The 24,106-nt window shown below is 47.1% G+C and overlaps 1 protein-coding gene across 1 annotated transcript in view; it reads left to right on the top strand.

Moving 5' to 3' along the window:
- GABBR2 (gamma-aminobutyric acid type B receptor subunit 2) overlaps positions 1-22,784 on the top strand; it is a 365,880-nt gene extending 343,096 nt beyond the window's left edge. The window contains exons 14-19 of the mRNA XM_029201547.1: positions 8,510-8,620; positions 10,891-11,115; positions 12,945-13,127; positions 13,525-13,654; positions 17,420-17,537; positions 20,204-22,784. Coding sequence (XP_029057380.1) covers positions 8,510-8,620; positions 10,891-11,115; positions 12,945-13,127; positions 13,525-13,654; positions 17,420-17,537; positions 20,204-20,369 — 933 coding nt within the window. The 3' untranslated portion in view covers positions 20,370-22,784. The remainder of the gene's footprint in view (positions 1-8,509; positions 8,621-10,890; positions 11,116-12,944; positions 13,128-13,524; positions 13,655-17,419; positions 17,538-20,203) is intronic.
- Positions 22,785-24,106: the final 1,322 nt, after the last annotated feature.

Raw genomic sequence — 24,106 nt, 5'->3', positions numbered from 1 at the left:
TAGCAATTAAGTCATTCCTCCCATGAGCAGCACCTCACAATTTACAGAGCAGGTATTATACCCACTGTCTCCTTGGAATATGAAGCAGGGCAGTTGGGGGATGCATGTGGTGAGGAAGGAATGAACATTGGTTTGGGAATCAAACGAATCTCAGCTCTGACACTAGCTGGAGATTTAGGGCAAGTTACTTAACTTCTCTGTGCCTTAGTTTCCTCATCTGTAAAATGAGGTTAACACCTTGATAGATTCTTTTGTTTCTCTCATTTTTGGCTGCATTGGGTCTTCGTTGCTGCATGCAGGCTTTCTCTAGTTGCGGCAAGCGGGGGCTACTCTTCGTTGCAGTGCGCAGGCTTCCCATTGTGGTGGCTTCTCTAGTTGTGAAGCATGGGCTCTAGGTACGCAGGCTTCAGTAGTTGCAACACGTGGGCTCAGTAGTTGTGGCTCTCAGGCTGTAGCGCGCAGGCTCAGTAGTTGTGGCGCATGGGCTTACTTGCTCCGCGGCATGTGGGATCTTCCTGGACCAGGGCTTGAACCCGTGTCACCTGCACTGGCAGGTGGATTCTTAACCACTGTGCCGCCAGGGAAGTCCAACCTTGTTAGATTCTTATGAGGCTTCAACAAGATAACGTGTGTAGAGCTCACAGCTTTGCAACTAGCACATTATTGTCACTCATGACAAGGCAGCTCTTGGTGTTCTTAGGGTGGCTGTTATTTGCTGAGGCCAGCCCATTTCCCCTCTGAGGTCATCTCTCATGGAGCCGTCCTGATCTTACTAGGATGGAAGACCCATGAGGACAGGGCTCTTGTCAGCCCTGGTTATTGCTGCCTTCCCCATGCCCAGAACAGTACCTGGCAGACGGTAGTGCTTGATAGTTATGGAATGAATGAGTGAATGATTACTTAGGTAATTGCCCAAGTGAGCAACAAATAAGGAAGGAAAATAAAGAAGAGAAAAAAGCAAGCTGAAAGTTCTTGTAAGCCAGTTATCCAGGGCAAGGGAAACATTCTTAGGCCAGTGGAAATGCTGTAGTCCACAACTGCACAGAGAACTGGGCCTAAAATCCTGGCTCAGGCCCTGTCAGATCCCGGCATGGCATCTGCAGGGGTCAGTGCCCTGTGCTCACTGGCGCCGGGCTGTGTGGCCAGCCCACACTAGGAACAGGGGGAGTGCGATGGCCAGGTACAGCCTGGGCCCTCTGGCCCCTCCTTCCCCAGCAGCTCCCCACACCTCCCCCCTACTCTGCTTCACCTGCTGCCCTGGGTGGGGGGCGGGGTGGTGGTCCTCCAAAGTGCCTCATTTAAGGCCAGTGAGTGCCTTCTAGAGTAGCACAGGATGCTGCTGACGGCTTCGACACTTGCAGCCCCACCGAGCCACAGAAGCAGCTCTGTGTCCCCAGCAGAGGGTGATCCATGGCTGCCGGGTGGACCCTCCGCACGGTTGTTTGGTGCCCTCTAGTGGTGCTCTGGTGCACGACAACGACGCCAAGTAAGGGCTCAGGTTTCCTGCCCTTTCCCATTGCCTGGTCAGGCATCTCTCCCCATGGGTGTGACTGCTCAGAGCACTCTGAACTCCAGTCCCAGGCACAATGGATCATACAAGAAAAGGCATGGCTCTTACAGTTTGCTTTGAGATTCAATGCAGGACTCATTTGACTTTATTCAGACTCCCCATCCCCCAGCCTCATGAGTACATAAACTTCATCACTCATAAAACCACCTGAATCACTGACACTCTGTGTCCAGTGTTCACAGCCCTGGGGCTGTGTGAAAGTGACGTTGATGACTGGGAGGTTTTTATGGCTTGTTTCCGGATCGGTGCCTATGTACTGGGAGATGGAGTAGAAGCATCTCTGCTCACCCTTGGGATCATGACTTCTCTGAACTCTGGGCAGGCCCTTGTTTTTTTGCTGCCCTTCCACCTCTGCAGGCAAGGCTGTGCTTAAGCTTAACGAGATAAATGGGGTACTGAAAGACCAGATATAAGAATTGGGATTTCAGGATTCGAAGAAGTCAGAGCAGACCAGGATGGAGGTTATGAGGAGGAGAGGGCTACGAATGAGGTAAAAGGTAACCAGGCTGGAATGTCAGCTGCAGAAGTGAGAAGACAGAGCTAGCAGCAGTTCCACGAAAACTACCTATGGGGTCTTAATCAACCATAAGGAACATATGAATCACCAATGAAAGGTAGTTATTTAGAAAGGCAAGGAGATCTGAAGCAAGGGTGCTTAGTACCACCTGAAGTGTTGAGCTCAATTTCAGGTTTTCAGATCAATAGTAAACTCGAGCAGTTCAGGAGGACCAGGTCGACTTGTGGGGGGAGGTGATATGTACCTTCACTGCAGATCTTCCCCTCATGAGGAAGAGTGTGCAGACTTAAGGAGAGAATTTGATACCATTCTGAGGAGCCCCGGAGGAAAGACGAGGATCAATGCTGGACGTATAAGAGGAGAAGGTTCTGGTTCAATAAAAGAAAAACTGCAACCATCTCACCGAGAGTGGGAGGGAGGGGACTCTGTCACTGGAGGTATATAAGCCAGGCAATCATTGTTAGCTTCCCATGAACAGAGTTTGCATTACACTGAACAATGGGGTATGACAGAATCAGTCCTCTCTACAAAGAGAATCTAAGAGTTCATCATAAATGACTGCCTTTCATTGTAGAACAATAGACACTGTCATCATTAATGGATTTGCTGTTCACGCATGGCCGTAATGGGCCTGTGCCACTGCGTTCTGAGGTCTGCTTAGTTGTCAGACATTGGAGAAAACCAAGTTACGCCACTAAGTCACTGTTGACCTTGGGACCAAGTCCTTTCTCAGTCTCCTCAATTACACAATGAAAGGACATCAGGAAACCCCCACCACTCTTAGAATCCAGCTCAGCTCCTGGGTCAGTAGCAGTGGAGGGGAAATCTCTAGCCCTGGCAACTCTGACTATGGTTCCTGGGGATCACCTTTCCCTGGGGTGTCTCTCACAAATACCCACTGCCACCACTGCAGAGAGCCCTGTAGCACTCCAGCCTGTGTGTGTACTCAACGATCATGGAACCAAAGAGGCTAACCTAAGGCTTTCTGTGGCTTGGGACAAAGAAAGGGAAATCAAGCCTGAGCGAACATGCAGCTGGATGATCTAGCCATAAAATGGCCTGAGCCCTCGGGCTCCACCCCTCCCAGCCCCTTCTGTATCCATATGGGAGCACCATCTTTCCCCAACTCACAGGTACCCAGGCAATGGCATGCCTTGAAGGTCAGGCCTAGTGAGCAGGGCTAAGAGAAATAGGGTTTCCATCCCCCATGTGCTTAAGGCCTGCCTTTCACATCCCTGGATCCCACCAATGTGGCCCTTCTTCCTAGTGACTGACCCTGGGCATGCCTACCCCTTACCCTCAGGAGTGTGGCTTTACCCTGGGCCTTAAGAGGCAACATCCAGAACACAGTTATTTGATGAGATACCCTCAGTGGGATCTGTGCTAAAGACAGATTTGCAAGGACATCTTCACCTTAGTAAATTTGTTGTTGGTAGTGTATGGATGTAGCAATTTTGAAACTATTTTGTGTCTATTATAGAATTGAGAAAATGAGTGAATACCTTGATGTTGTTAGAAACCAGGGATCTCACTGTAAGAGAATAAAGATGCAAATACGGAATGGGGGAGAGCAAGCAAGAACACTGTGGTGTTGGGTTTATATCTATATATAGATAGATGATAAAGAGATAGAATGATGGTAGATCGATGGGTAGATAGATAGATAGGTAAAGGGGCCTAGAAGTAATGATACCCTAGGAACAGTGAGCACATCAGTGCCCAGATTTCGGTTTCTAAATACTATTCTCTGCTACAAAGAACCAGGACTCCTCAGAGAAATGGCTGATTCCAAGACTAGGGCAAGGAAGATACAAGGAGAGCCTGGAACCTCTTGTGCCAAGAGGTAGAAAAGTGCTCAAAAAAATTATGGGAGGGAGGGAGACGCAAGAGGGAAGAGATATGGGAACATATGTATATGTATAACTGATTCACTTTGTTATAAAGCAGAAACTAACACACCATTGTAAAGCAATTATACTCCAGTAAAGATGTAAAAAATAAAATAATTATGGGGACATGCATGTTGAAAAAACACAGGAGACAGCATGAGGGGGTTTCCTACTAGCCAAATCTGGAAAATTTTGAACAAAATGAATAGTAGTAGTAATGGATTATAAGACACTGAATCTAAAAGGATCCCATAAGTCTATACTGATATACATAAATGAGTGGGAGGAAAGATCTTGTTTACAATATATTGCCAAGTATTTAAATGGAATGTTAGTTAGAAAATCACCATTTTGCAGCCACCAAAGTAATATGACTCAGATAGGAATCATCAATGGAAGCTGCAACCCCTGAGTTAATGTTTGTGGGGGAACAGGATACCCACGCAGTCTCAAAGTATCTCCCACAGATTATTTATTAATTACAAGAGGGAAATGGTACCTTTGAAGTGGAGAGATCTGGCTGACATCACCTCAACCAGATGATCAAAAACATCACCAATAATGGGACAAAGTGCCATCAAATGCCCCTGATGTGAAACACTGAGGAGGTGAGAACATCACTTACATAGAATTCCTGCCAAGAATACATAACCTGAATTCAGTCATGAAAACACATTCAGACAAACCCAAACTGAAGGACATTCTACAAGATAAATGACCTGAAATATCAATGACATAACAGACTGAAGTAGGCTGAGGTCTTTTTTTTTTAAGTGTAGTTGATTTACCATGTTATGCCCATCTCTGCTGTGCAGCAAAGTGACTCAGTTATACACACATACACATGCATTTTAAAAATATTTTTAATTTTTATATTTTTTATATTTTCCATTGTGGTTTATCCCAGGAGATTGGATATGGTTCCCCATGCTATACAGTAGGACCTTGTTCTTATCCATTCTAAATGTAATAGTTTGCATCTACCAACCCCAAACTCCTAGTCCATTCCTCTCCCTCCCTCCCTTCCCCTTGGCAACCCCAAGTCTGATCTCTATGTCTGTGTGTCTATTTCTGTTTCATACATAAGTTCATTTGTGTCATATTTTAGATCCCACATATAAGTGATATCATGTGGTATTTGTCTTTCTCTTTCTGACTTCCTTCACTTGGTATGATCATCTCTAGTTGCATCCATGTTGCTGCAAATGGCACTATTTCATTTTTTTTATGGCTGAGTAATATTCCATTGTATGTATGTACCACATCTTCTTTATCCATTCATCTGTCAGTGGACATTTAGGATGTTTCCATGTTTTGCCTATTATAAATAGTGCTGCTGTGAACATAGGGGTGCATGTATCTTTTTGAATTATAGTTTTGTCCGGGTATATGCCCAGGAGTGGGACTGCTGGATCATATGGTAATTCTATTTTTATTTTCTGAGTAACCTCCATACTCTTTTCCATAGTGGCTGCACCAACTGACATTGCCACAAGCAGTGTAGGAGGGTTCCCTTTTCTCCACACCCTCTCCAGCATGTTACTTGTAGACTTTTTTTTTTTTTTTTAATCTTTGGCTGTGGTGGGTCTTTGTTGCTGCACACAGGCTTTCTCTAGTTGCAGTGAGTGGGGGCTACGTTTCATTGCGGTGCGCAGGTTTCTCGTTGCAGTGGCTTCTCGTGTTGCAGAGCACGGGCTCTAGGCGCACGGGCTTAGTTGCTCTGAGGCATGTGGGATCTTCCCAGACCAGGGCTTGAACTCGTGTCCCCTGCATTGGCAGATTCTTAACCACTGCGCCACCAGGGAAGCCCCTAGACATTTTAGTAATGGCCATACTGATCGGTGTGAGATGGTACCTCACTGTAGTTTTGATTTGCATTTCTCAAATAATTAGTGACGTTGAGCATCTTTTCACGTGCCTATTGGCCATCTGTATGTCTTCTTTGGTAAATGTCTGTTTAGGTCTTCTGCCCATTTTTGGATAGGGTTTTTTTTGTTGTTGAGTTGTATGAGCTGTTTGTATATTTTGGAGATTAAGCCCTTGTCGGTCACATCATTTGCAAATACCTTCTCCCAGTCCATAGGTTGTCTTTTTGGTCCCCCCATCCCCACCCAGCAGCATGCAGGATCTTGGTTCTCTGACCAGGGATTGAACCCGCGTCCCCTGCAGTGGAAGCACGGAGTCTTAACCACTGGACCACCACAGAAGTCCCTATCTTTTCGGGGGTTTTTTTTGTTTGTTGTGTTTTTAAAAATTAATTAATTTTTGGCTGCGTTGGGTCTTCATTGCTGCGCACAGGCTTTCTCTAGTTGCAGCGAGCAGGGGTACTCTTGTTGCAGCGCACGGGTCTCTCACTGCAGTGGCTTCTCTTGTTGCACAGCACGGGCTCTAGGCGCGCGGGCTTCAGTAGTTGTGGCTCACCGGCTCTAGAGTGCAGGCTCAGTAGTTGTGGCGCACGGGCTTAGTTGTTCCACGGCATGTGAGATCTTCCCTGACCAGGGCTCAAACCCATGTCCCCTGCATTGGCAGGTGGATCTTAACCACTGCACCACCAGGGAAATCCCTCTTTTCGTTTTTTTAATGGTTTCCTTTGCTATGCAAAAGCTTTTAAGTTTAATTAGGTCCCATTTGTTTATTTTTATTTCTACTGCTTTGGGAGACTGACCTAAGAAAACACTGGTATGGTTTATGTCAGAGAATGTTTTGTCTATGTTCTCTTCTAGGAGGTTTATAGTGTCATGTCTAACGTTTAAATCTTAGGCCATTTTGAGGTTTTTTGTGTGTACATGGTGTGAGGGTGTGTTCTAACTTTATTGATTTACATGCGGGCTGTCCAACTTTCACAGCACCACTTGCTGAAGAGACCTTTTCCCATTTTATATTCTTGCCTCCTTTGTCAAAGATTAATTGACTGGGGGAGGGTGGGAGGGAGGGAGGGAGACGCAAGAGGGAAGAGATGTGGGAGCATATGTATATGTATGACTGATTCACTTTGTTATAGAGCAGAGGCTAACACACCATTGTGAAGCAATTATACTCCTGTAAAGATGTAAAAAAAAAATATATATATATATATATATATATATATATATATATATAAGATCACTATGTTGTACACCTGAGACTAATATAGTACTGTAAGTAAACTATACTTTATATAAAAAAAAAGATTAATTGACTGTAGGTGTGTGGGTTTATTTCTGGGCTTGGTGAGGTCTTGAGATTGAAGGAGGAAGGGCTGATTCCAAGGCTGACTACAGACATGCTAAGTAAATGCAATTTGGACTGGGTCCTTAAAGGACATTATTGGGCCAATTAGCAAAATTTAAAAATAGGTAGTGTATTAGATAATATACTGTATCAATGTTAAATTTCCTGAATTTGGTAGGTATATGTGGTTATATAAGAGAATCTCCTGTTCTTAGGAAAAATATGCTAGATATTTAGGGGTGAAGAAGGGCCAGGATGTCTGCAACTTACTCTCAAATAGTTCATTAAAAAAATATACCTACCAGGCTTCCCTGGTGGCGCAGTGGTTGAGAGTCCGCCTGCCGATGCAGGGGATGTGGGTTCGTGCCCCGGTCCGGGAAGATCCCACATGCCGCAGAGCGGCTGGGCCCGTGAGCCACGGCCCTGAGCCTGCGCGTCTGGAGCCTGTGCTCCGCAATGGGAGAGGCCACAACAGTGAGAGACCCACGTACCGCCAAAAAAAAAATATATATATATATATATATATATATACCTACAGTATATATTTTTTCACTCCCTTGTTGTCTTTTTCTCCTCTTGCCACCATCTGGCTGATTCTCTCCTGGAGCTTCTCAGTTCAAATTCCTGAGAGAGAGAATGGTGCTTGGGTTGGATCCTCTCCACCACCCCTCTTTGGGCAGAGCACTTTGCACTAGGAAACCTCATATGTCCCTGACAAGCCTCAGATTGGCTACCTAAGGTCAGGTGCCCACCCCTTGTCCAATCAACTCTGGCCCAGAGTGCATCATGTGGTACATAACACAGCTGCCACCACTGCTCCCTCCATGGAGGTGGTGGGCAAGAAGATCTCCTTCCTTATAGGGTTTGGCAGGCCCCGTGCTTGGTCTAGCCAGTAGACACTATCTCCCAACTACCTAATTCCAGAGACACCTGAAGGCCTCCACACCTAACTTTGTGCTTCATTCTCACCCTTACTCTTTTAACAAATGTTATAGAAAGATGCCTGCTCTGGGCCAGGTCTTGTGCTAGGTACTAGGGGCACAGAAGTGACCCAGTCCCTACTCCTGAGCTCTGACTCAAGCTGGAAATGCATGAAGAACTCAGATAACTGAAGGTCAGAGCTGAATCACGACCAACAAACAGAAGGCAGTCAAAAATGGTTGAGGCCTGAGTCCCATGGAACACAGAGATGGGGTCCAAAAGGCCTCCTGGATGGTAGCACTGGCTGTGGCTCATGGGAGGGAAAAGGGCTATGAAACAGGGACCTGGCTGCTGGGAGGGTGCCCAGTGCCATCCCTGGGTTTCTGTTTTCTCTTCGCACAGCCGGACCCGGCAGGACGGGACATCTCCATCCGCCCTCTCCTAGAGCACTGCGAGAACACCCACATGACCATCTGGCTTGGCATCGTCTATGCCTATAAGGGGCTTCTCATGGTAGGTGCAGAGCAGGAGGCAGAGTGGGGGAAATGCTTCTCTGCCAGAGCTCTCTCTCCTAAGCGCCTCCATCAACATAAAAATAAACAGAGCCCCCAGGACTAAGCACTGGCTCTTTGCCAGTCTCGGTGCCTGGCACGTGTCATTTCAGTCCCACAACCATCACATGAGATAGGTACAAATAATGTCCCCATTTCACTGTGAGTGTGCCTCCCAGCTGCCACTGTCCTGCTCCCTGACAGCAGTCTGTTGGTACCCAGCACACATTCACATCCTGTGGGAGATGAGTGGAATCATCTCCATTTGGAGATGGGGGAAATCAGGCTCAGACAAGTTAAATGATTTGCCAAAGGCCGCCTGGTAACCTCCAATTTCCAAACCCAATACTCTTTCCACTCCATTCATCTGTTACACAAAGATCACATACCAAGCCCACCTCACACGACTGTGGAATTTCAAAGTTAGGAAGGACTTGAAAGGGCAGTCCCACACGACCTTATTCTGGGTTGACCCTTGAATCTTCTCTTCACATCCTGTGCAAACCATGCCTGCAACTGCACCCTCCTCAGATCCTTCCACAGTGAAGTGAAGCCGCGATCGGCCTCTGTGGCAGAGAGGAGGCACACAGAGCCCCTGTGAAAGCAGGCATCTGGAGCACCCATCCAGCCCTGACGCACAGCGCCAAGGGACCCCAGGCAGGCTATTTGGCCTTGCCTAGCCTCTGCTTCTTCCCCTCCAGGATGTGGAAAGCCACACCCAGCTGTAGGATTGAAGGCACCGCACACGAAGGAACCAGCACAAAGCAAGCTTTCAACAGCGTGGTTTCCATCCTTCACTCAGTATATGCTTCCTGGGCTTCTGGTTCCTATTTTAATTGGAATTGAAAATAATAATAAATCAGTCTGTGAGATAACACACTTAAAGGAGAGAAAAACAACTATGGTTGTAAAAAATACCAATTACAAAATAATTAACTTACTCTTATAATGGATATAACAGTTTACAAAATGCTTTCACATCCATCCTCTCATTTCATCTGGACAGAAGCCCTGTGAGATAGTGTGGGCCCTTGGGATGATGTTACATGGTTCATGCAGGTGTTGGATGCCCCAGACTTCAGAGATAAGGCCAGAGGGAAAGGAAGCCTTTGCAGGACAGCCTCCTGGAGGGGCTGGACCACAGCCAAAGCCCCTACAGCAGTCAGCAGCTGTGGTCAGCTCTCCCTCCTGCCCACACCACCATTCTACCCAGCATTCCATCTGCACTTTCTCTGCAGCCTGCCTTCCCCTCAGACAACACATGATAGCTAAACCCTCAACACCCTAGTTTACATCACATTTGACTTCTACCCTATTCATTTCTGTTGGAAATGTATTGGTTAGCAGTAGAGCTGCAAGTGACAGAAAACCCACAATAATAGTAGTTTTTTAAAAAGATAATTGCCTTCTCAGGTAAGCAAAAGGGCTGGTGTGGAGGCTACTAGAATCTGAGCTCCTTGCATCTTGTCTTCCTCATCTTCATCATACAGCTTCCACATCATGGTCTAAGATGACTTTATGGTCTAAGATGGCTGCTCAAGCTCCACGATCACATTCCACTCCATCTGCTAGGAAGGTGGAAGAGGAACAGCCTTTTCCTCTAAAGACACTTCCCAGAACTTGTACACACCACTTCCACCTACATGGCATTGTCTAGAACCCAGTCATATGCCACACCTAGCTTCAAGGACAGCTAGGAAATGTAGTCTCTCTACTCTGGGTGGCTATGTGCATTGGGGGGGTCCCAGACACAGGGGCTCTGCCTGGTTTAACAGAAAAAAGACTAGCCTTAACTTCTAGAGACACAGTCCACTGTTGCCACCATATTGCTCTGTGGCCTTGGGCAAGCCCCTTCCTCTCTTCTGGGCCTTCAGGTTCTCTGTAGAGGGAGGGCATGTGGTTGAGATTGTGTCTGAAGTTCTTTCCCACTGTGGCCTCCTGTGGGTCTGTGTGTGAACCAGTGGTGGAGGTGAAGGAGGACCAGACAGTGTAACACCCCAGTCTGCATTTCCTTGGCAGGACTCAACCCAGGGCCACAAGTGGAGACAGATTGTGGAGACAGATTATCCAGAAGACCTGGCCAGCAGCAAACCCCCAGCCTCCCTCCCCCCAAGCCCCCACTTCAGAGTAGTGGGGAGGAACAGAATAACCCTCAGTTCAGTAGCTTCTCAGAGCAGGAGTGTATGCCGCCACCTGGTAACGACCGTCTCCCTTTTCTGTCCACCGTTCCAGTTGTTCGGTTGTTTCTTAGCTTGGGAGACCCGAAACGTCAGCATCCCCGCACTCAATGACAGCAAGTACATTGGGATGAGCGTCTACAACGTGGGGATCATGTGCATCATCGGGGCTGCCGTCTCCTTCCTGACCCGGGACCAGCCTAACGTGCAGTTCTGCATTGTGGCCCTGGTCATCATCTTCTGCAGCACCATCACCCTCTGCCTGGTGTTTGTGCCAAAGGTATGGGGCAGGTGCCAGCAATCGCCCCGCCCTCACCACCCTGGCGTCTGGCCTCTGACTCCATCACAAGGGCATTGCTGTGTTTCTCTCACTTTCTACAAGTTTTATACACTTTTTTTTTTAAATGATGAACACAATTCACATCACAGAAAGTGTGGAAAATGCAGAAAAGCAAAAAACCAGATTTTTCAGAAATCTCACAGTCCTGCCACCCGAAAATAATCACTGTTAATGTTTTGGTTTGGTTTTTTACTGTTAATATTTTTGATGTGTTTCCTTCCAGCTTCTTTTTTAATGGCTTAGGGCACTGATGCTTTTTCAGATATAGCTGTAATTATAGCACACTTTGCAATTTGCCTTTTTAACTTAACTTTTGCCCTTTGTATCTTCCCACATTGATAACCATTGTTGAGGGGACGTTCCATAATTTACTCAACCACTTGATCCCTTACTGGTGAGCATTACAGTTGTTTGCAGATTTTTTATATTATAAATGAACTTTTTTTTCTACATAATACATTTTCCTTGTTTCCGATTATTCCCTTAAGGTAGAGTCACAGAATTAGTATTAGTGGGTCAAAAGGAATAACCATTTTTAACAACCACTTATGTTTTTCATTCGTCTGAAGGGCTGACCTGAGAGGTATTTTCCAAACATTATCCTACCCAGCAGTGGGCAGGTGAATCAGAGGCCTTGACCCCTGCAGTAGGCTGATCTGTGTAGAGGAAAACCTGACCTTGGTGGGTCTCAAGAGTAAAAGCAGCAGCAGGAAACAGAGGTAGTTGAGAAGTCATTGACCCAAGTTAGGGAGTGTCTGCCTTAGAGAAAGGGGAGAGGAGAGATCACTGGGGGTCCCATGGCTCCTCCAGCCTCCTGGGCGCCCAGTCAGTCCCTAAGCAGTGTCAGCTCTGCTCTAGAACACCTCTGGCATACACTCCCTCCTTTAGTAGTCAACACTTTCCCAGGCTCCAGGCTCACACCACAGCTTCTCTGCCTGCATTCTGACTTCCTCTCCACCCTGTAAAAGATGCCAGATGATTCTAAGCCCAGCTCTGACGGGGTCACTCTGCTTTGTCACCACCCCTGGTAGCTCCTCATTGCCTTCCTGGCTCCAGGATCAAGTCCCCGACACTGGGCTGGCTTTCAGGACCGTTGGATCTCCTTGTCTCCCCCAGAGAATTCTGTCCACCATCCAACTGCCCTTCTCTATAAGAGCCCTGAGCCCTAGGCCTCCCTGCATTTGCATATGCCATTTCTTCCCCCTGGACTTCCTTTACCATCACCATCCTCACCCCCCAGCACCATGGTTAGCCCTCTGCCCTGAATGCCTCTGGCCTGGTAAAGATCCTTCCTCCATCCCTGCCCCTCACCTCTGAACCATAGGTCCTGGTGGACAGAGGCCGTGGCCATGGTTCTAACAAGCACAAGCCTTCACTTTCCTCCCATTGTCTTCACAGCTGTCACCTACAGCTGTTTATTTTCTACGTGGAGCTGGGCTAAGGTAGAGTGAGGCTCAGCTGGAGCCAGGCCTGAGGGGCCCTGGGTGGCCTCTGCAGGATAGCTGGGATGCGGGTGCAATCAGGATCAGGAGACCAGACATCTAGTGGCAAGGAAGAAAACCGAGACTCTGCAAGGGGAAGGGGGCTGCCCAAGGGCACACACAAACGAGGGACAGAAACAAGTCTGAGCCCAGGGCTTCAGACTGCCAGCCTGTGTCGTTCCTGGGGCCCCATGTTGCCTCCAGCGCAGGACCCGCTGGAAGCAGCTGGATGGGCATGGGAGGAAGGGCCCCAGGGTCCTCTTTTCAGCCCCACCTTTGTCCTTTCAGCTCATCACTCTGAGAACAAACCCAGACGCAGCAACTCAGAACAGACGATTCCAGTTCACTCAGAATCAGAAGAAAGAAGATTCTAAAACCTCCACCTCAGTCACCAGCGTGAACCAAGCAAGCACGTCCCGCCTAGAGGGCCTGCAGTCAGAAAACCATCGCCTGCGAATGAAGATCACAGAGGTACCTCCCACAGCACTGGTCGCCAGGGCCCCTTCCTCCCATTTGAGTCCCTCTGCCCTGTGCAGGGACTTTCCGGGCTGCCGCTCCCCACCACGTCCCCTCTAGAGCATCCCCACATCATGGCTGTGCAGTCCCATCTACCGTTGTTATGGCTGCAAGAACCGAGAGGAACATGAACTAGACAGATACGGTTTGTCAGAATCTGACAGGAGTTTATTACCCACCTAGCCCAGGCTCTGGGGTCCAGCAATGCCCGATTCAAGATATCCTCAGAAAGAAAGGAGTTCTTAAAGATTTGTGATTATACTAGTGAGTTGGGAAAACTCAGTTTTCCACCTGGGGCCAGGTCAGGGGCTGGGCCGGGGGCTCTGACTCAGCGGGAGCCTTTGTTTTCTAGCTGGACAAAGACTTGGAAGAGGTCACCATGCAGCTGCAGGACACGCCAGAAAAGACCACCTACATTAAACAGAACCACTACCAAGAACTCAACGACATCCTCAACCTGGGGAACTTCACTGAGAGCACAGGTAAGAGGAGGTGGGACCCCTGGGTATGAGACACTAGCCATCCATTTTACAGATGAAGAAACTGAGGCTCAGAGAGGGGGGTGGGGCAGGTCTGAAGTCACACAAGCCAAGCTGGAGTATCTGGAACCCACATCTACTGAGCGCAGTTCAGTGTTTGTTTGGAGCCCCACCTGGGGATCCACCTATGCATGGGGCTTCTTTTTCTCAGTCCCTTGGGCTCCAGTTCCATGTGTACCCCACATGGCCAGCATTCCCAGCGTTCTGACTGGGGGCACATTGTTCTTAGTGAATAATGTACTCATAATTCTTCCGACATTTCACAGTTTCAAACACACCTCATCAACGTACAGGAAAGGAATGGTCAGTAAGATGACATGACATTCGATCCCACCAACCGCCTGGGAAATAACACAGTCCATTTTTTGCCTACATTTAGGCACAATTTTAAAAAGATTACCAGTGTTGATAAGAGCGTATGGAAATGGACACTCTCCTGCAATGTTTTGGAAGTCGGTCTGGCACTCTCCAAATGTCTGATGTTAAGCCCCTTGACTAGCAGTTCCCCTAGCGGGAGGCTTCCCCTTGGAAATAATCCCACAGGTTCAAAGGTATAGATGCATAGTGCTTATCATAACACTACTTGTAGGCGAGAAAAGCTGGAATTAACTTACATGTTCATCATTTGGAGTGGTTTCATGAATTATGATACAGCAAAACAAGGCATATAATACGGTTATTAAAAAGTAAGGTGCATCTCTTTGTACAGATATGGAAAGATCTCTAAATGAGAAAAGCAGTATGAAGACAAGCATTATGATACAATATGCACACACATGTATATGTGTGTGTGTGTGTAAGTGCATTTTTTAAAAGGTCTGGTAGAACAAACACCAGATTGTTAACAGTATCCACCTGTGGGAAAGGGACAATAGGTGTGGAGAGTGGCTGAGAAGGGATTCTTTTATGTTTCATTTTATATACTTCTCTACTGTTTGCATCTTGTCATTAGCATATATTCATTAATTTTATAAAATTTGTTTAAATCAATGAAAAATCTTTAGTTTTATTGTTATTACAAAAGAATTATTATATAATTCTTATTATATTAGATGTTGATTGTTTAAAAATGTCTAGATTCAGATAAGTAACAAGGAAACTGAAAGAATAAAAATTATTCCTGATTATTTTAGTATCTAGTAAAGGTGAGCATTTCAAATTAGTGGAGAAAAATGAATTATTCAATAAATTTCATTGGGATAAATGGGTAGCCATCTGGAAAAGAATAAAGTTAGATCCTTACCTCACAACTTACACAAAAATAAATTCCAGATGGATAAAAGATTTAAATATAAAAAGTGAAAACCATGAATGTACTAGAAGAAACCATAGGAGAATTTCTTTTGTAATCTCAGCAGGAGGGAAACCTTTTCAGTTTGATGCAAAACAGAGAAACCATAAAAAAAAAGTTGATGAATTTAAATACAAAAGAAATTTTGTTAATGTGAAAGCCATCATAAGTACAGTCAAAAAATCAAACTAAGCCAAAAAATATTATCTCAGGTAATAAGCTTATTCTCTTATATAAAAAGAAATTATATGTAATTATATACAAAGTATATATAACTATATAAAAACTAATAAGAAAAAGACCAACAAACCAAAAGAAAAATGGGCAAAAGAGTTCTCATTAAAGGAAATACAAGTGGTTCTTATGTTTATGAAAAGATGCTCAGTCTTCCTCCTAATTAAAGGAATGCAAATTAATTTGCAGTGAAATACCATTTTTACCTATAAGACTAACAAAGATCAGAGATCAAAACGTTTCTGAGAGTGGGAGGCAACAGGTGGCGAAACACTGCTGCCCGAAATAGAAATTGTTCTGACCCAACAACTCCAATTTGGGAATTTATCCTAAGGATATACAGTCAACTCTCATTACTCATAGTAATCGTGTTCTACAAAGTCCCTGTGAACTGTGAATTCCTAGCGGAGACACAGGGTTAGGTTCCTGCAAGCCTCTCCCAGGTGGACATTTTCATCAACTGATCAATACATAATTTTGTTTTATGTGTGTTTCTACTGGAAGACACCTTGTTTAATAAACATTGTTGATTCATTAACACTGAACTCATAGCCAACAGCACTGTAACTCATATCTGAACAACACATCTAACACACATTTTCTCCATCTGGCACATCACGGCTTAGGAGAACGATGGATAGCACTTCAGCACTAGGCTTGGGAGCCATTTTAAACAGCGAAAGCACCAACACAACGCACAAAAATGTGAAAAACGTGGTACTTCATAGACCACAATAAGGATACTTATTTATAATATGAGAGGTGAAACAAGAAGGCAGAGCCTTGTTCAACCTCAGCTGGGAGAGCGACTCAGATTTTTGATGCTCTGTGTGTGTTATCGAATGACAGTGAAAGCACCACGAGTATTGACTCTGGGGTTACAAATAAATTTTAGCAAGTAGGCGAGTTCACAAACAGAATCTATGAATGAAGAGGATTGACTGTATTCACATGGATGCAAAATGACACACATGTAAGGTTGCCCTAACCCTAACCCTGCAGCAGAAAAAGGAAACACCCATACTCTTTTTTAATATAAATTTATTTATTTTGGCTGTGTTGGGTCTTTTAGTTGCTGCGCACGGGCTTTCTCTAGTTGCGGCGAGCGGGGGTACTCTTCATTGTGGTGCACAGGCTTCCCATTGCAGTGGCTTCTCTTGTTGCGGAACATGGGCTGTAGGCACGCGGGCTTCAGTAGTAATGGCTCGAGGGCTCTAGAGCGCAGGCTCGGTAGTTGTGGCGCACGGGCTTAGCTGCTCTGCGGCATGTGGGATTCCTGGACCAGGGCTCGAACCCATGTCCCCTGCACCATGTCTTAACCACTGTGCCACCAGGGAAGTCCAACACCCATACTCTTTTCCAAACCAAATGAATCCACATCTCTTAGGTGGGGGCCATGTTTTTATATTTCATATTTCTTTAGTTCTCTCCAGGTGGTTCTGAAGCACAAAGATGGTTGAGAGCATCATGTTTTGTGGCTACACAGTATTTCTGTGAATGGGAGGCCCCATACGTACATATTAGTCTGTAACTAATCCATTATTACCCGACAAATTCGGGTTAGTTTCAACTTTCTGATATTGTAAACAATGTGGATTTGAACATCTTTTGTATAGTTTCACAAACATCCTTAATTATTTCTTTGGGATAGTTCCTGAAAGTGGAAATTCTGGGTAAAAGACATACTTTTTATAGTGTTTGATGCTTACTGACAGTACCTGCCAGAAAGATTATGCCGGTTTATACTCCCACCAGCAGTTTACTATTATTATTCTTTTCAGACTTAGCAATCTTATGGAAAATATACCTTGGAGTTCTTTTTTTTCTTTGTCATTATATTCCTAATGCACCCGTGAAAAGGACCTTCATATTAGAACCTCTCATTTCTAAGTTATGTTGCCTACATTGGTCGACTCGATTCCCTTTTTTTCTTGGAGAAAGGGAAGTCCCACGGCACTCTATCCACATCCCCAGCACGCCACTTCCATCCCTGGACAGGGGCTTCTCGGCTCCCTGCCTTGGTCTCAGGAGAGCGGCTCAGGGACCATGGCTTAGAGAACACAAAGGGAAGATGGGCTCTTTTGCATTCTCTCTCCTTGGGCAGTATCCTAAAAATGACTGCACTGTTGATTTTTAAAAATTAAGTTTACAGAATTATTGCAGTATTGTTGTTTTGCATTCAGATGGGGGAAAGGCCATTTTAAAAAACCACCTCGATCAAAATCCCCAGCTACAGTGGAACACGACAGAGCCCTCTCGAACATGCAAAGATCCTATAGAAGATATAAACTCCCCAGAACAGTAAGTACCTTCTCCTTCAGAACTACTGCCCAAGACTACATTCCTCCTACACAAGAGTTTACATTTGGCACCATGTTTTCATATGCATTACTTTATTTGAACTCTACAGTAATCTCATGATGCAGGTCAAATTACACTGCTTATATTACACGTAAGAAGACTAATATTCAAAGAGGGGAGGTGACTTGCCAAAGCTTACCAGTTGCTAAATGCAGGAGATGATAGGATTTGAACTTGGGTCTCTCCAACATCAAATCCCATGTTCTCTGCCTTTGTTACATATAAAATGAATACATTTACTTAACACCAATTTACTGAGACCTACTATGTATCAAGCACAGCACTGAAGAAAACAGACAAAAATCCTTCCCTTCATGGAGTTTACATTCTATCTGGGAAGACAATAACTTAACAAAAAAGCAAAACCTAGTATGTTATGTTAAATGATAGGTGCTTTGGAGAAAAACTAAGCAGGAAAGGAGTTAGGGAGTATAATTTTACACAGGGAGGTCAGAGCAAACTTGGTGAGGTGACCTCTAAGCAAAGACCTGGACATCTCCAGTAGCTTTGTCCCCACTGGCAATTTTTAGTTCTTCCCAGTTTACAGTAATTAGAAGCAGCAATTAGAAATGTCAACTCTGAAACTTGTTCCCTGGGAAGTGACAACAAGGGGAGAGAAACCAGCAAAGGGAGCCCAATCACCAACTGCAGTGTCATTTGGGGCCATTTAGTCTTAGAGCTAGTAGCCTCTCAACCCAATTAGCTCCAGGGCCTCGCAGCTGACAGTCCAATATAATTACTGATGGTTACATGGCATTCATCAGTGGTCTACCTATTAGCTGCCTGCACTACAGTGCAAGCACCTTGAGGGTAAGGTTTAAGTCCTTTCTATGTCCCTTGGACTGAACACAGCTTCCAGCACTGAGTAGGTTTTTGGCAATGAATTAATGAAAAGGCAAACAGGATCCCAGCAGACAGCAGAATGTGTGGCTCTGACAACCCCACACAGATGCCCACCCTGCCTGGGATGCTCAGACAGAACACCCTTTCCCAGGTCAAGTTCATTCTTCAGCTCCCCATTTTCCTGGACTCTGCCAACACCAATGACATTACACAAGCTCAACTTTAATTTCCAAATGAAGTCTCCAACACACTAATCTCTCATGAGCACCTGGGAAGGGTCTCTTGGGAGAAGCCCTTCTGGACAGCAGGTCCTTAGGGAGTGGGGGCAGCACTGCATCTGTCCCCATCCATCTCAGAACCCCACCAATGCATACACGCCAGGGCGCACCCTGGTGGGCTGAGGCAGCCTCTGTGAGTTGATTTGCCACCCCACAAAGCACTGTGGTTCAACAGAAGAAGCAAGAGTCACACCTTCCCCAGTTCTGGCTGTTTCTGTGAGCAAGTTACACAAATTCTGTACCCTTCTCTCATCTTTATAATGGGAACAGCAGTGCTTCTTTTGCCTATTGGGTTTTGTGAAGGTCTGGGGTTTTTGCCACCTGAGTGGCCAGGCCTGGGGAACACAAGGAGGCCTGAGAGTTCAGGGAATGCAACTTCCCAGATGCAGTGGAAAACTGCAGAAAACACAGCCGAGCAGGGGAGCAGTGGCCTGGGCACATCCGCCAAAGCAGCCTTCACAACAAATAAGGTGATTTACTCTCCTGCCTGCTGGTCATGAGGACTGATGAGAAGGCAAGCGGAAGGGTGTGGCGGTGAGCAGGTAGTCAGAAGGCTGCTCCCTCTTCACTCCGCTCCTCCATCAGTCCTGGTTACCCAGTCCCTGACTCAGCCCGGCCTCAGATTTTTTTCTGGCTGCCTTTCTGGGAATTTACCAGAAATTCCTTGTTCTGGGGGCATAGAGAAGGAAGGAGCTCACTCTCTGAGGCGGTTAGCACAAAAACGATGACATTTAAACTGGATCTTAGAGGCAAAGCAGTCATCAGATGGGAAAGCAGAGGAGCAGCTATCTAGGCCGGGGAAACAGCATGTGCAGAGGCATGGAAGATGCCTCCCCGTAAGCAGGGTTTTAGGGGAAACTAGCCACCAGAGGGTAAGGTTTTCGGGGAGAGGGGGTAGAAGGTTCACCTGGAGAATTTGACAAGAGGCAGATCTTGGGGAGCCCTGAATGCCCCATCCCAGTGTTGGAGAGAAAACGCTAGTCACAAAGAAGCCGAAAGACCAGGAAGGAACCTTTTTGGAATTGGCCCAGCAAGAGGGACTGAGGTCCTGGACAAGAGACAGTGGCAGAGAAGCCAATAAGGACAGAGCAGCTGAGAAGCCTTTCCGGGATGGAACCCAAAGCCAAGGCCATTCGGGGACTGGCAAGAGTAGCGAATGAGAGCTGTCTGGGTTTGCAGCAAAGCCCTTTTCGAAGGGCAAGACCTAATTCTTAAAAATCACTGGAAGCTCGAGAAGCCTGCCTCCTCCTTGCTGCCGTTGCTCTGGTTATTCCCGGGGCAGCAGCTGGCACAGGCAGGCCTGCATTAAACACCTGCCAGATGGATGAGTGGTTAGATGACAGGATGGACAGATCTTGGATTCAGAGAGAAGTTAGCTTCTTAGCACCACCATCAGCTTCTTAGCCAAAGCGACTCCAAAGGCCTTCCTGGTGAGCAGCCCACTAGCCTTCACTAACACCCCCCTTCCTTCTCTCCCTGCCACAGCATCCAGCGCCGGCTGTCCCTCCAGCTCCCCATCCTCCACCACGCCTACCTCCCGTCCATTGGAGGCGTGGACGCCAGCTGCGTCAGCCCCTGCGTCAGCCCCACCGCCAGCCCCCGCCACAGACACGTGCCACCCTCCTTCCGAGTTATGGTCTCGGGCCTGTGAGGGCGGGAGGCCTGGGGCCGGGGCCTCCCCCGCGACGGAACCACACGGAGCAGAGGCATCTGCTACAGGAACCCTGTCAGCTCTGGCCGTGGAGAAGCTGGCGCCACGGCTGGCCTTGCGGGACTGCTCGATGGCACGGAGTGCACAAGATGGGGGGCACTTGGCACCTGACCTCGCGCCTTATTTGTGAAGTTTTCATTCTTTCACAAAGAAGAGGAATGAAAATGACTTCTTCCTTAATGTCTGCAAAGGAGGAGGAGCTAGGATATTTGAAACTTGGCAAAAAAAAAATCCTAGACAAGGAGAAAGTCACTAGAACTCCAGCTAGAAGTCACTGAGTGGCCCTGAGCAGCCTTGAAAAGAGGCGAGGGGCTTCTGGAGAAACCGCCTCTGCCTCTGCACACATGCCACCGGCTGTGGCCCCCCAAGCCAGCCCTTCTCCCCTCTGGGGAAGGAGGTGGGCAGGGCAGCCAGGCTCCCAGCTGCCAGTCCAGCCAACCCCAGCCTTCCTGGAACAGGGAGTCTACAGGGGGGGCAGCCAGGCACAGCTCTGCGGGCCGAGGGCTGGGGTACCGGAGCAGGCTGACTCGCATGCCTCCCGGTGGGATTTACTCTCTGATAAATGCCACACATTAATACAATAACACCCGTTCCGGGACCGTGGGGATTTAGGGCACGTCACTGCAGACACGCTCTGCAGCATTCACCCACAGTCGGCCATGCACCCACCACGTCAGCCATGTCCTTGTGTTCGTATCAGGTGTTCCCCATAATAAGGGGGACACCCGAGCTAATCATAGAATGTCTGTTCCCAGCAAACACGATAAAGAAAGATTGTGCACTTTAACCTCTCTGATCAGGGCCCAAGGGCTGGCTGGGGTTTTGTTTTGTTTTTTTCCACTGACTTTGTTTCTGACCAAAGTGAATCGGGGGCATCTGCCAGAAGACATCCCTGTAGTCGCGGGGAGAGAGTTGCTAGCTGCGGGCTTCCCTTAACTTCCAGAAGGCAGCCTTCATTGGGACAAGCCGGCAAGCTCTGCCCTTGGGGGGTCCCAGGGGTGATCAATCAGCACACTGATTCTCATTCATAAGATCACTCTTCCCTTTTAAACGAACCCCAAAGAGCACTGGCCTGGGAGTCACAAAGACCTGGGTTCAAGCCCTTGCTCCACTGCTAAGTCCCTCCATGACCTTGGGCAAGTCACTTGTGTCTCTCTGAGCCTCAGTTTCCCCTCTCTAACAAATTTGGGTTGAAATAACACCTGTCCTGCCCTACCTCACAGGGTCACTCTGAAGATCAAAACTTGATCTCATCCAGGAAAGCTTCATACCAAACAGTGAAGCGGCCCTGACCCATGAGGTATCAGGATGACCATGACCTTCAGCCCTCAGGACAGATGGGGCTGTGGCCCAGAGAAGCTCCCAGCACAGCCCTATACCAGTATCCACCTGGCTGGAGAGAGGTGGATCCCGATGATTTCTGTGACATTCCTGGGACAGGTTCATTTGCTAAAGAAAGGCCTGAATGACAATGTCCCGGACGTCTGCACAACTGAGCAGTCGCTCAACTCCCTAAAGAAACCTAATGGCAGCTTCAACAGGCAGGCAATAATCTCTTCCCAGACCACTGAAGTCAGGAATACAGTGTTGTCACCACCAGGGTTTGACAAAAGGGCCCATGGGAATCTTACCATCACCAACATTTCAAAACACCCTATTTCACGTAGCATAGAGTTCCCCTCCCCTCCCCCAAAGAGAGGTTACGGAGGTACTGTAGCTTTTGGGGAAAAAAAATGTTAACACATCACAGGTCAAGTTGAAGTCACTGTCTGTTTAGGCACTAAAAATCGGTGTTGTTACTCACTGTGTATTACAGTATTTACTTTCTTTCTTGATTTCACCAAACCAGATTTAAAGGACCACATTAATTTTTCAAAGGGAAAGAAACAATTCATTGTACATAATGTATACACGCACACAGAAACAATACCTGTAGAAATATTAATCCAGCATAGCAGGAGAGAAAAAAAGAAAAAGCACTGGACAGTCGGAGGTGAGTGTGTGCATCTGTGACCCACTGTGACTCCTGAGCGTGCACAGTCTTCTAGGTTAACCCACACAGTACATTCTCTGTCTTAATGATACTGTAGGGTCACCTGTTTTTTTTTAAATTTCCCCACAAATAACAAGACCCACAGAAGTGACTCTAGCTATTTAACGGTTCTGTCCTTTTATATGCAGCAAACACCATACACTTCCGAAGAGGCTTCAGCCTGAAGGTGTTTTCCAATGTTAGTGCACAAACGCTTTAAATTAGACTGGAACTGCCAGAATCAAATGTAAATGAGGAATTTCTCGTACCCCTATTGCATGGTATCAATTTTTAATAAATTGTTGCAAATTTGTTTTTATGAATAAAAGGAAGAAAACTGTTGTCTTTAATGCCTACTCTTCCCAAAGTGCAGGTCAAATCAGACCATATTCTCCTGCTAAGAAACTCAGGGAAAGGCTCTGGGGCTGCCTGCTCAGCATGGTCCCTTCCTTCAGAAGCTGCCTTCCCCTGGCTTCTGCAGGCAGTAGCAGAGCAGCCTGTTACCATGTGGTGATAGATCCAGGGGTGAGAACCTGAGCTGGGCCAGTAAGTCCCTTCCCCATGCAGAGAAATTAGCCACGAAAGAGAAAAATGAAGCCAGCACAGAGAAACAGGATCAAGAGATGGGTCCTGATGGTGTCCAAGCACCGGGTCAGCTGTTCCTGAAAGCCAGCAGCACCCTCGTCTTTCCCGTGCTGGGATGTTCAGACCTTCCTCAGATTCTCAGTTCTCCCAATAAATCACCCTTTTTGCCTAGGTTAGTTCAAGTTCAGTTCCCATCAGTTGCAACCAAAAGGTTCCTGACCAGTCTAGAACGCTCACTGCCTCCCCAGCCCCGAGTCCAGGCCATGACAGCCTCTGGAGACTTGGTCTCATGCTCCTTCCAGACTCATCAGCCTCCTCCCCCAGACGCTATGGACTGTCTGCACTTCCTCCACTGCACTGGGCCCTCAGCCTGCAGCTCCATCTCAGGTCCACCCCATCCTTCAACGTCCCATCCAAAACCTCCTCTTAGTTCCCCCGACTTGAAATCCTCTCTTCCACTGTCCCTCTCTCACCACACCTGGTAAAGGCTCACACTGGCCCTTCCTCTCCACCCCAGACAATGAGCTCCCCAAGGATGGGAGTCACATCTACTTCCTCGATGTCCTACCCAGCATCAGGCCCTCCCACTGGCTCAGAACATTCCTTGATGAGGCTTTTGCAGAGTTGAACATTTTGGCTGAGGCATGTCCATATTGGTTTCCGGGTCTGGAAGACAGAGCAACGCCAGAGTGGCCTAAATAGGGCAGGGAGGCCTGAAGCCATGTGACTAGGTGTGAGCCCCAGATAACGGGGGGCTGGACCCAGTCTAGAGTTTCCTAGTACACAGGGTCCTCAGTGGTGAGCCTGCTGAGGAAAAGGACTCCTGAATACTGACCACCTTTTAGACAGCCCTCCTATGGGATATAGGATGTTCAAGGGTGGGGAACAGGTCCAACAAGATAAGGAACTTACCCAAGGTCACCTAGTGAGTCATGGCAAGGGCAGGAACAGAACCAGAATCCTGATTGGTCTTCCTTCTCGACCTGACCTAGACTCACAGAAATTAAGAGCTAAGAAGGAACTGTGGGGTCATCTTGTCCAACCCCTCACTTTACAGGTG

The sequence above is a fragment of the Monodon monoceros genome, unplaced genomic scaffold (genome assembly GCF_005190385.1).
Source record: "Monodon monoceros isolate NGI ecotype Baffin Bay Population unplaced genomic scaffold, NGI_Narwhal_1 Super_Scaffold_5, whole genome shotgun sequence".
NCBI lineage: Eukaryota > Metazoa > Chordata > Mammalia > Artiodactyla > Monodontidae > Monodon > Monodon monoceros.
This window is presented reverse-complemented; position numbering and strand designations above follow the sequence as displayed.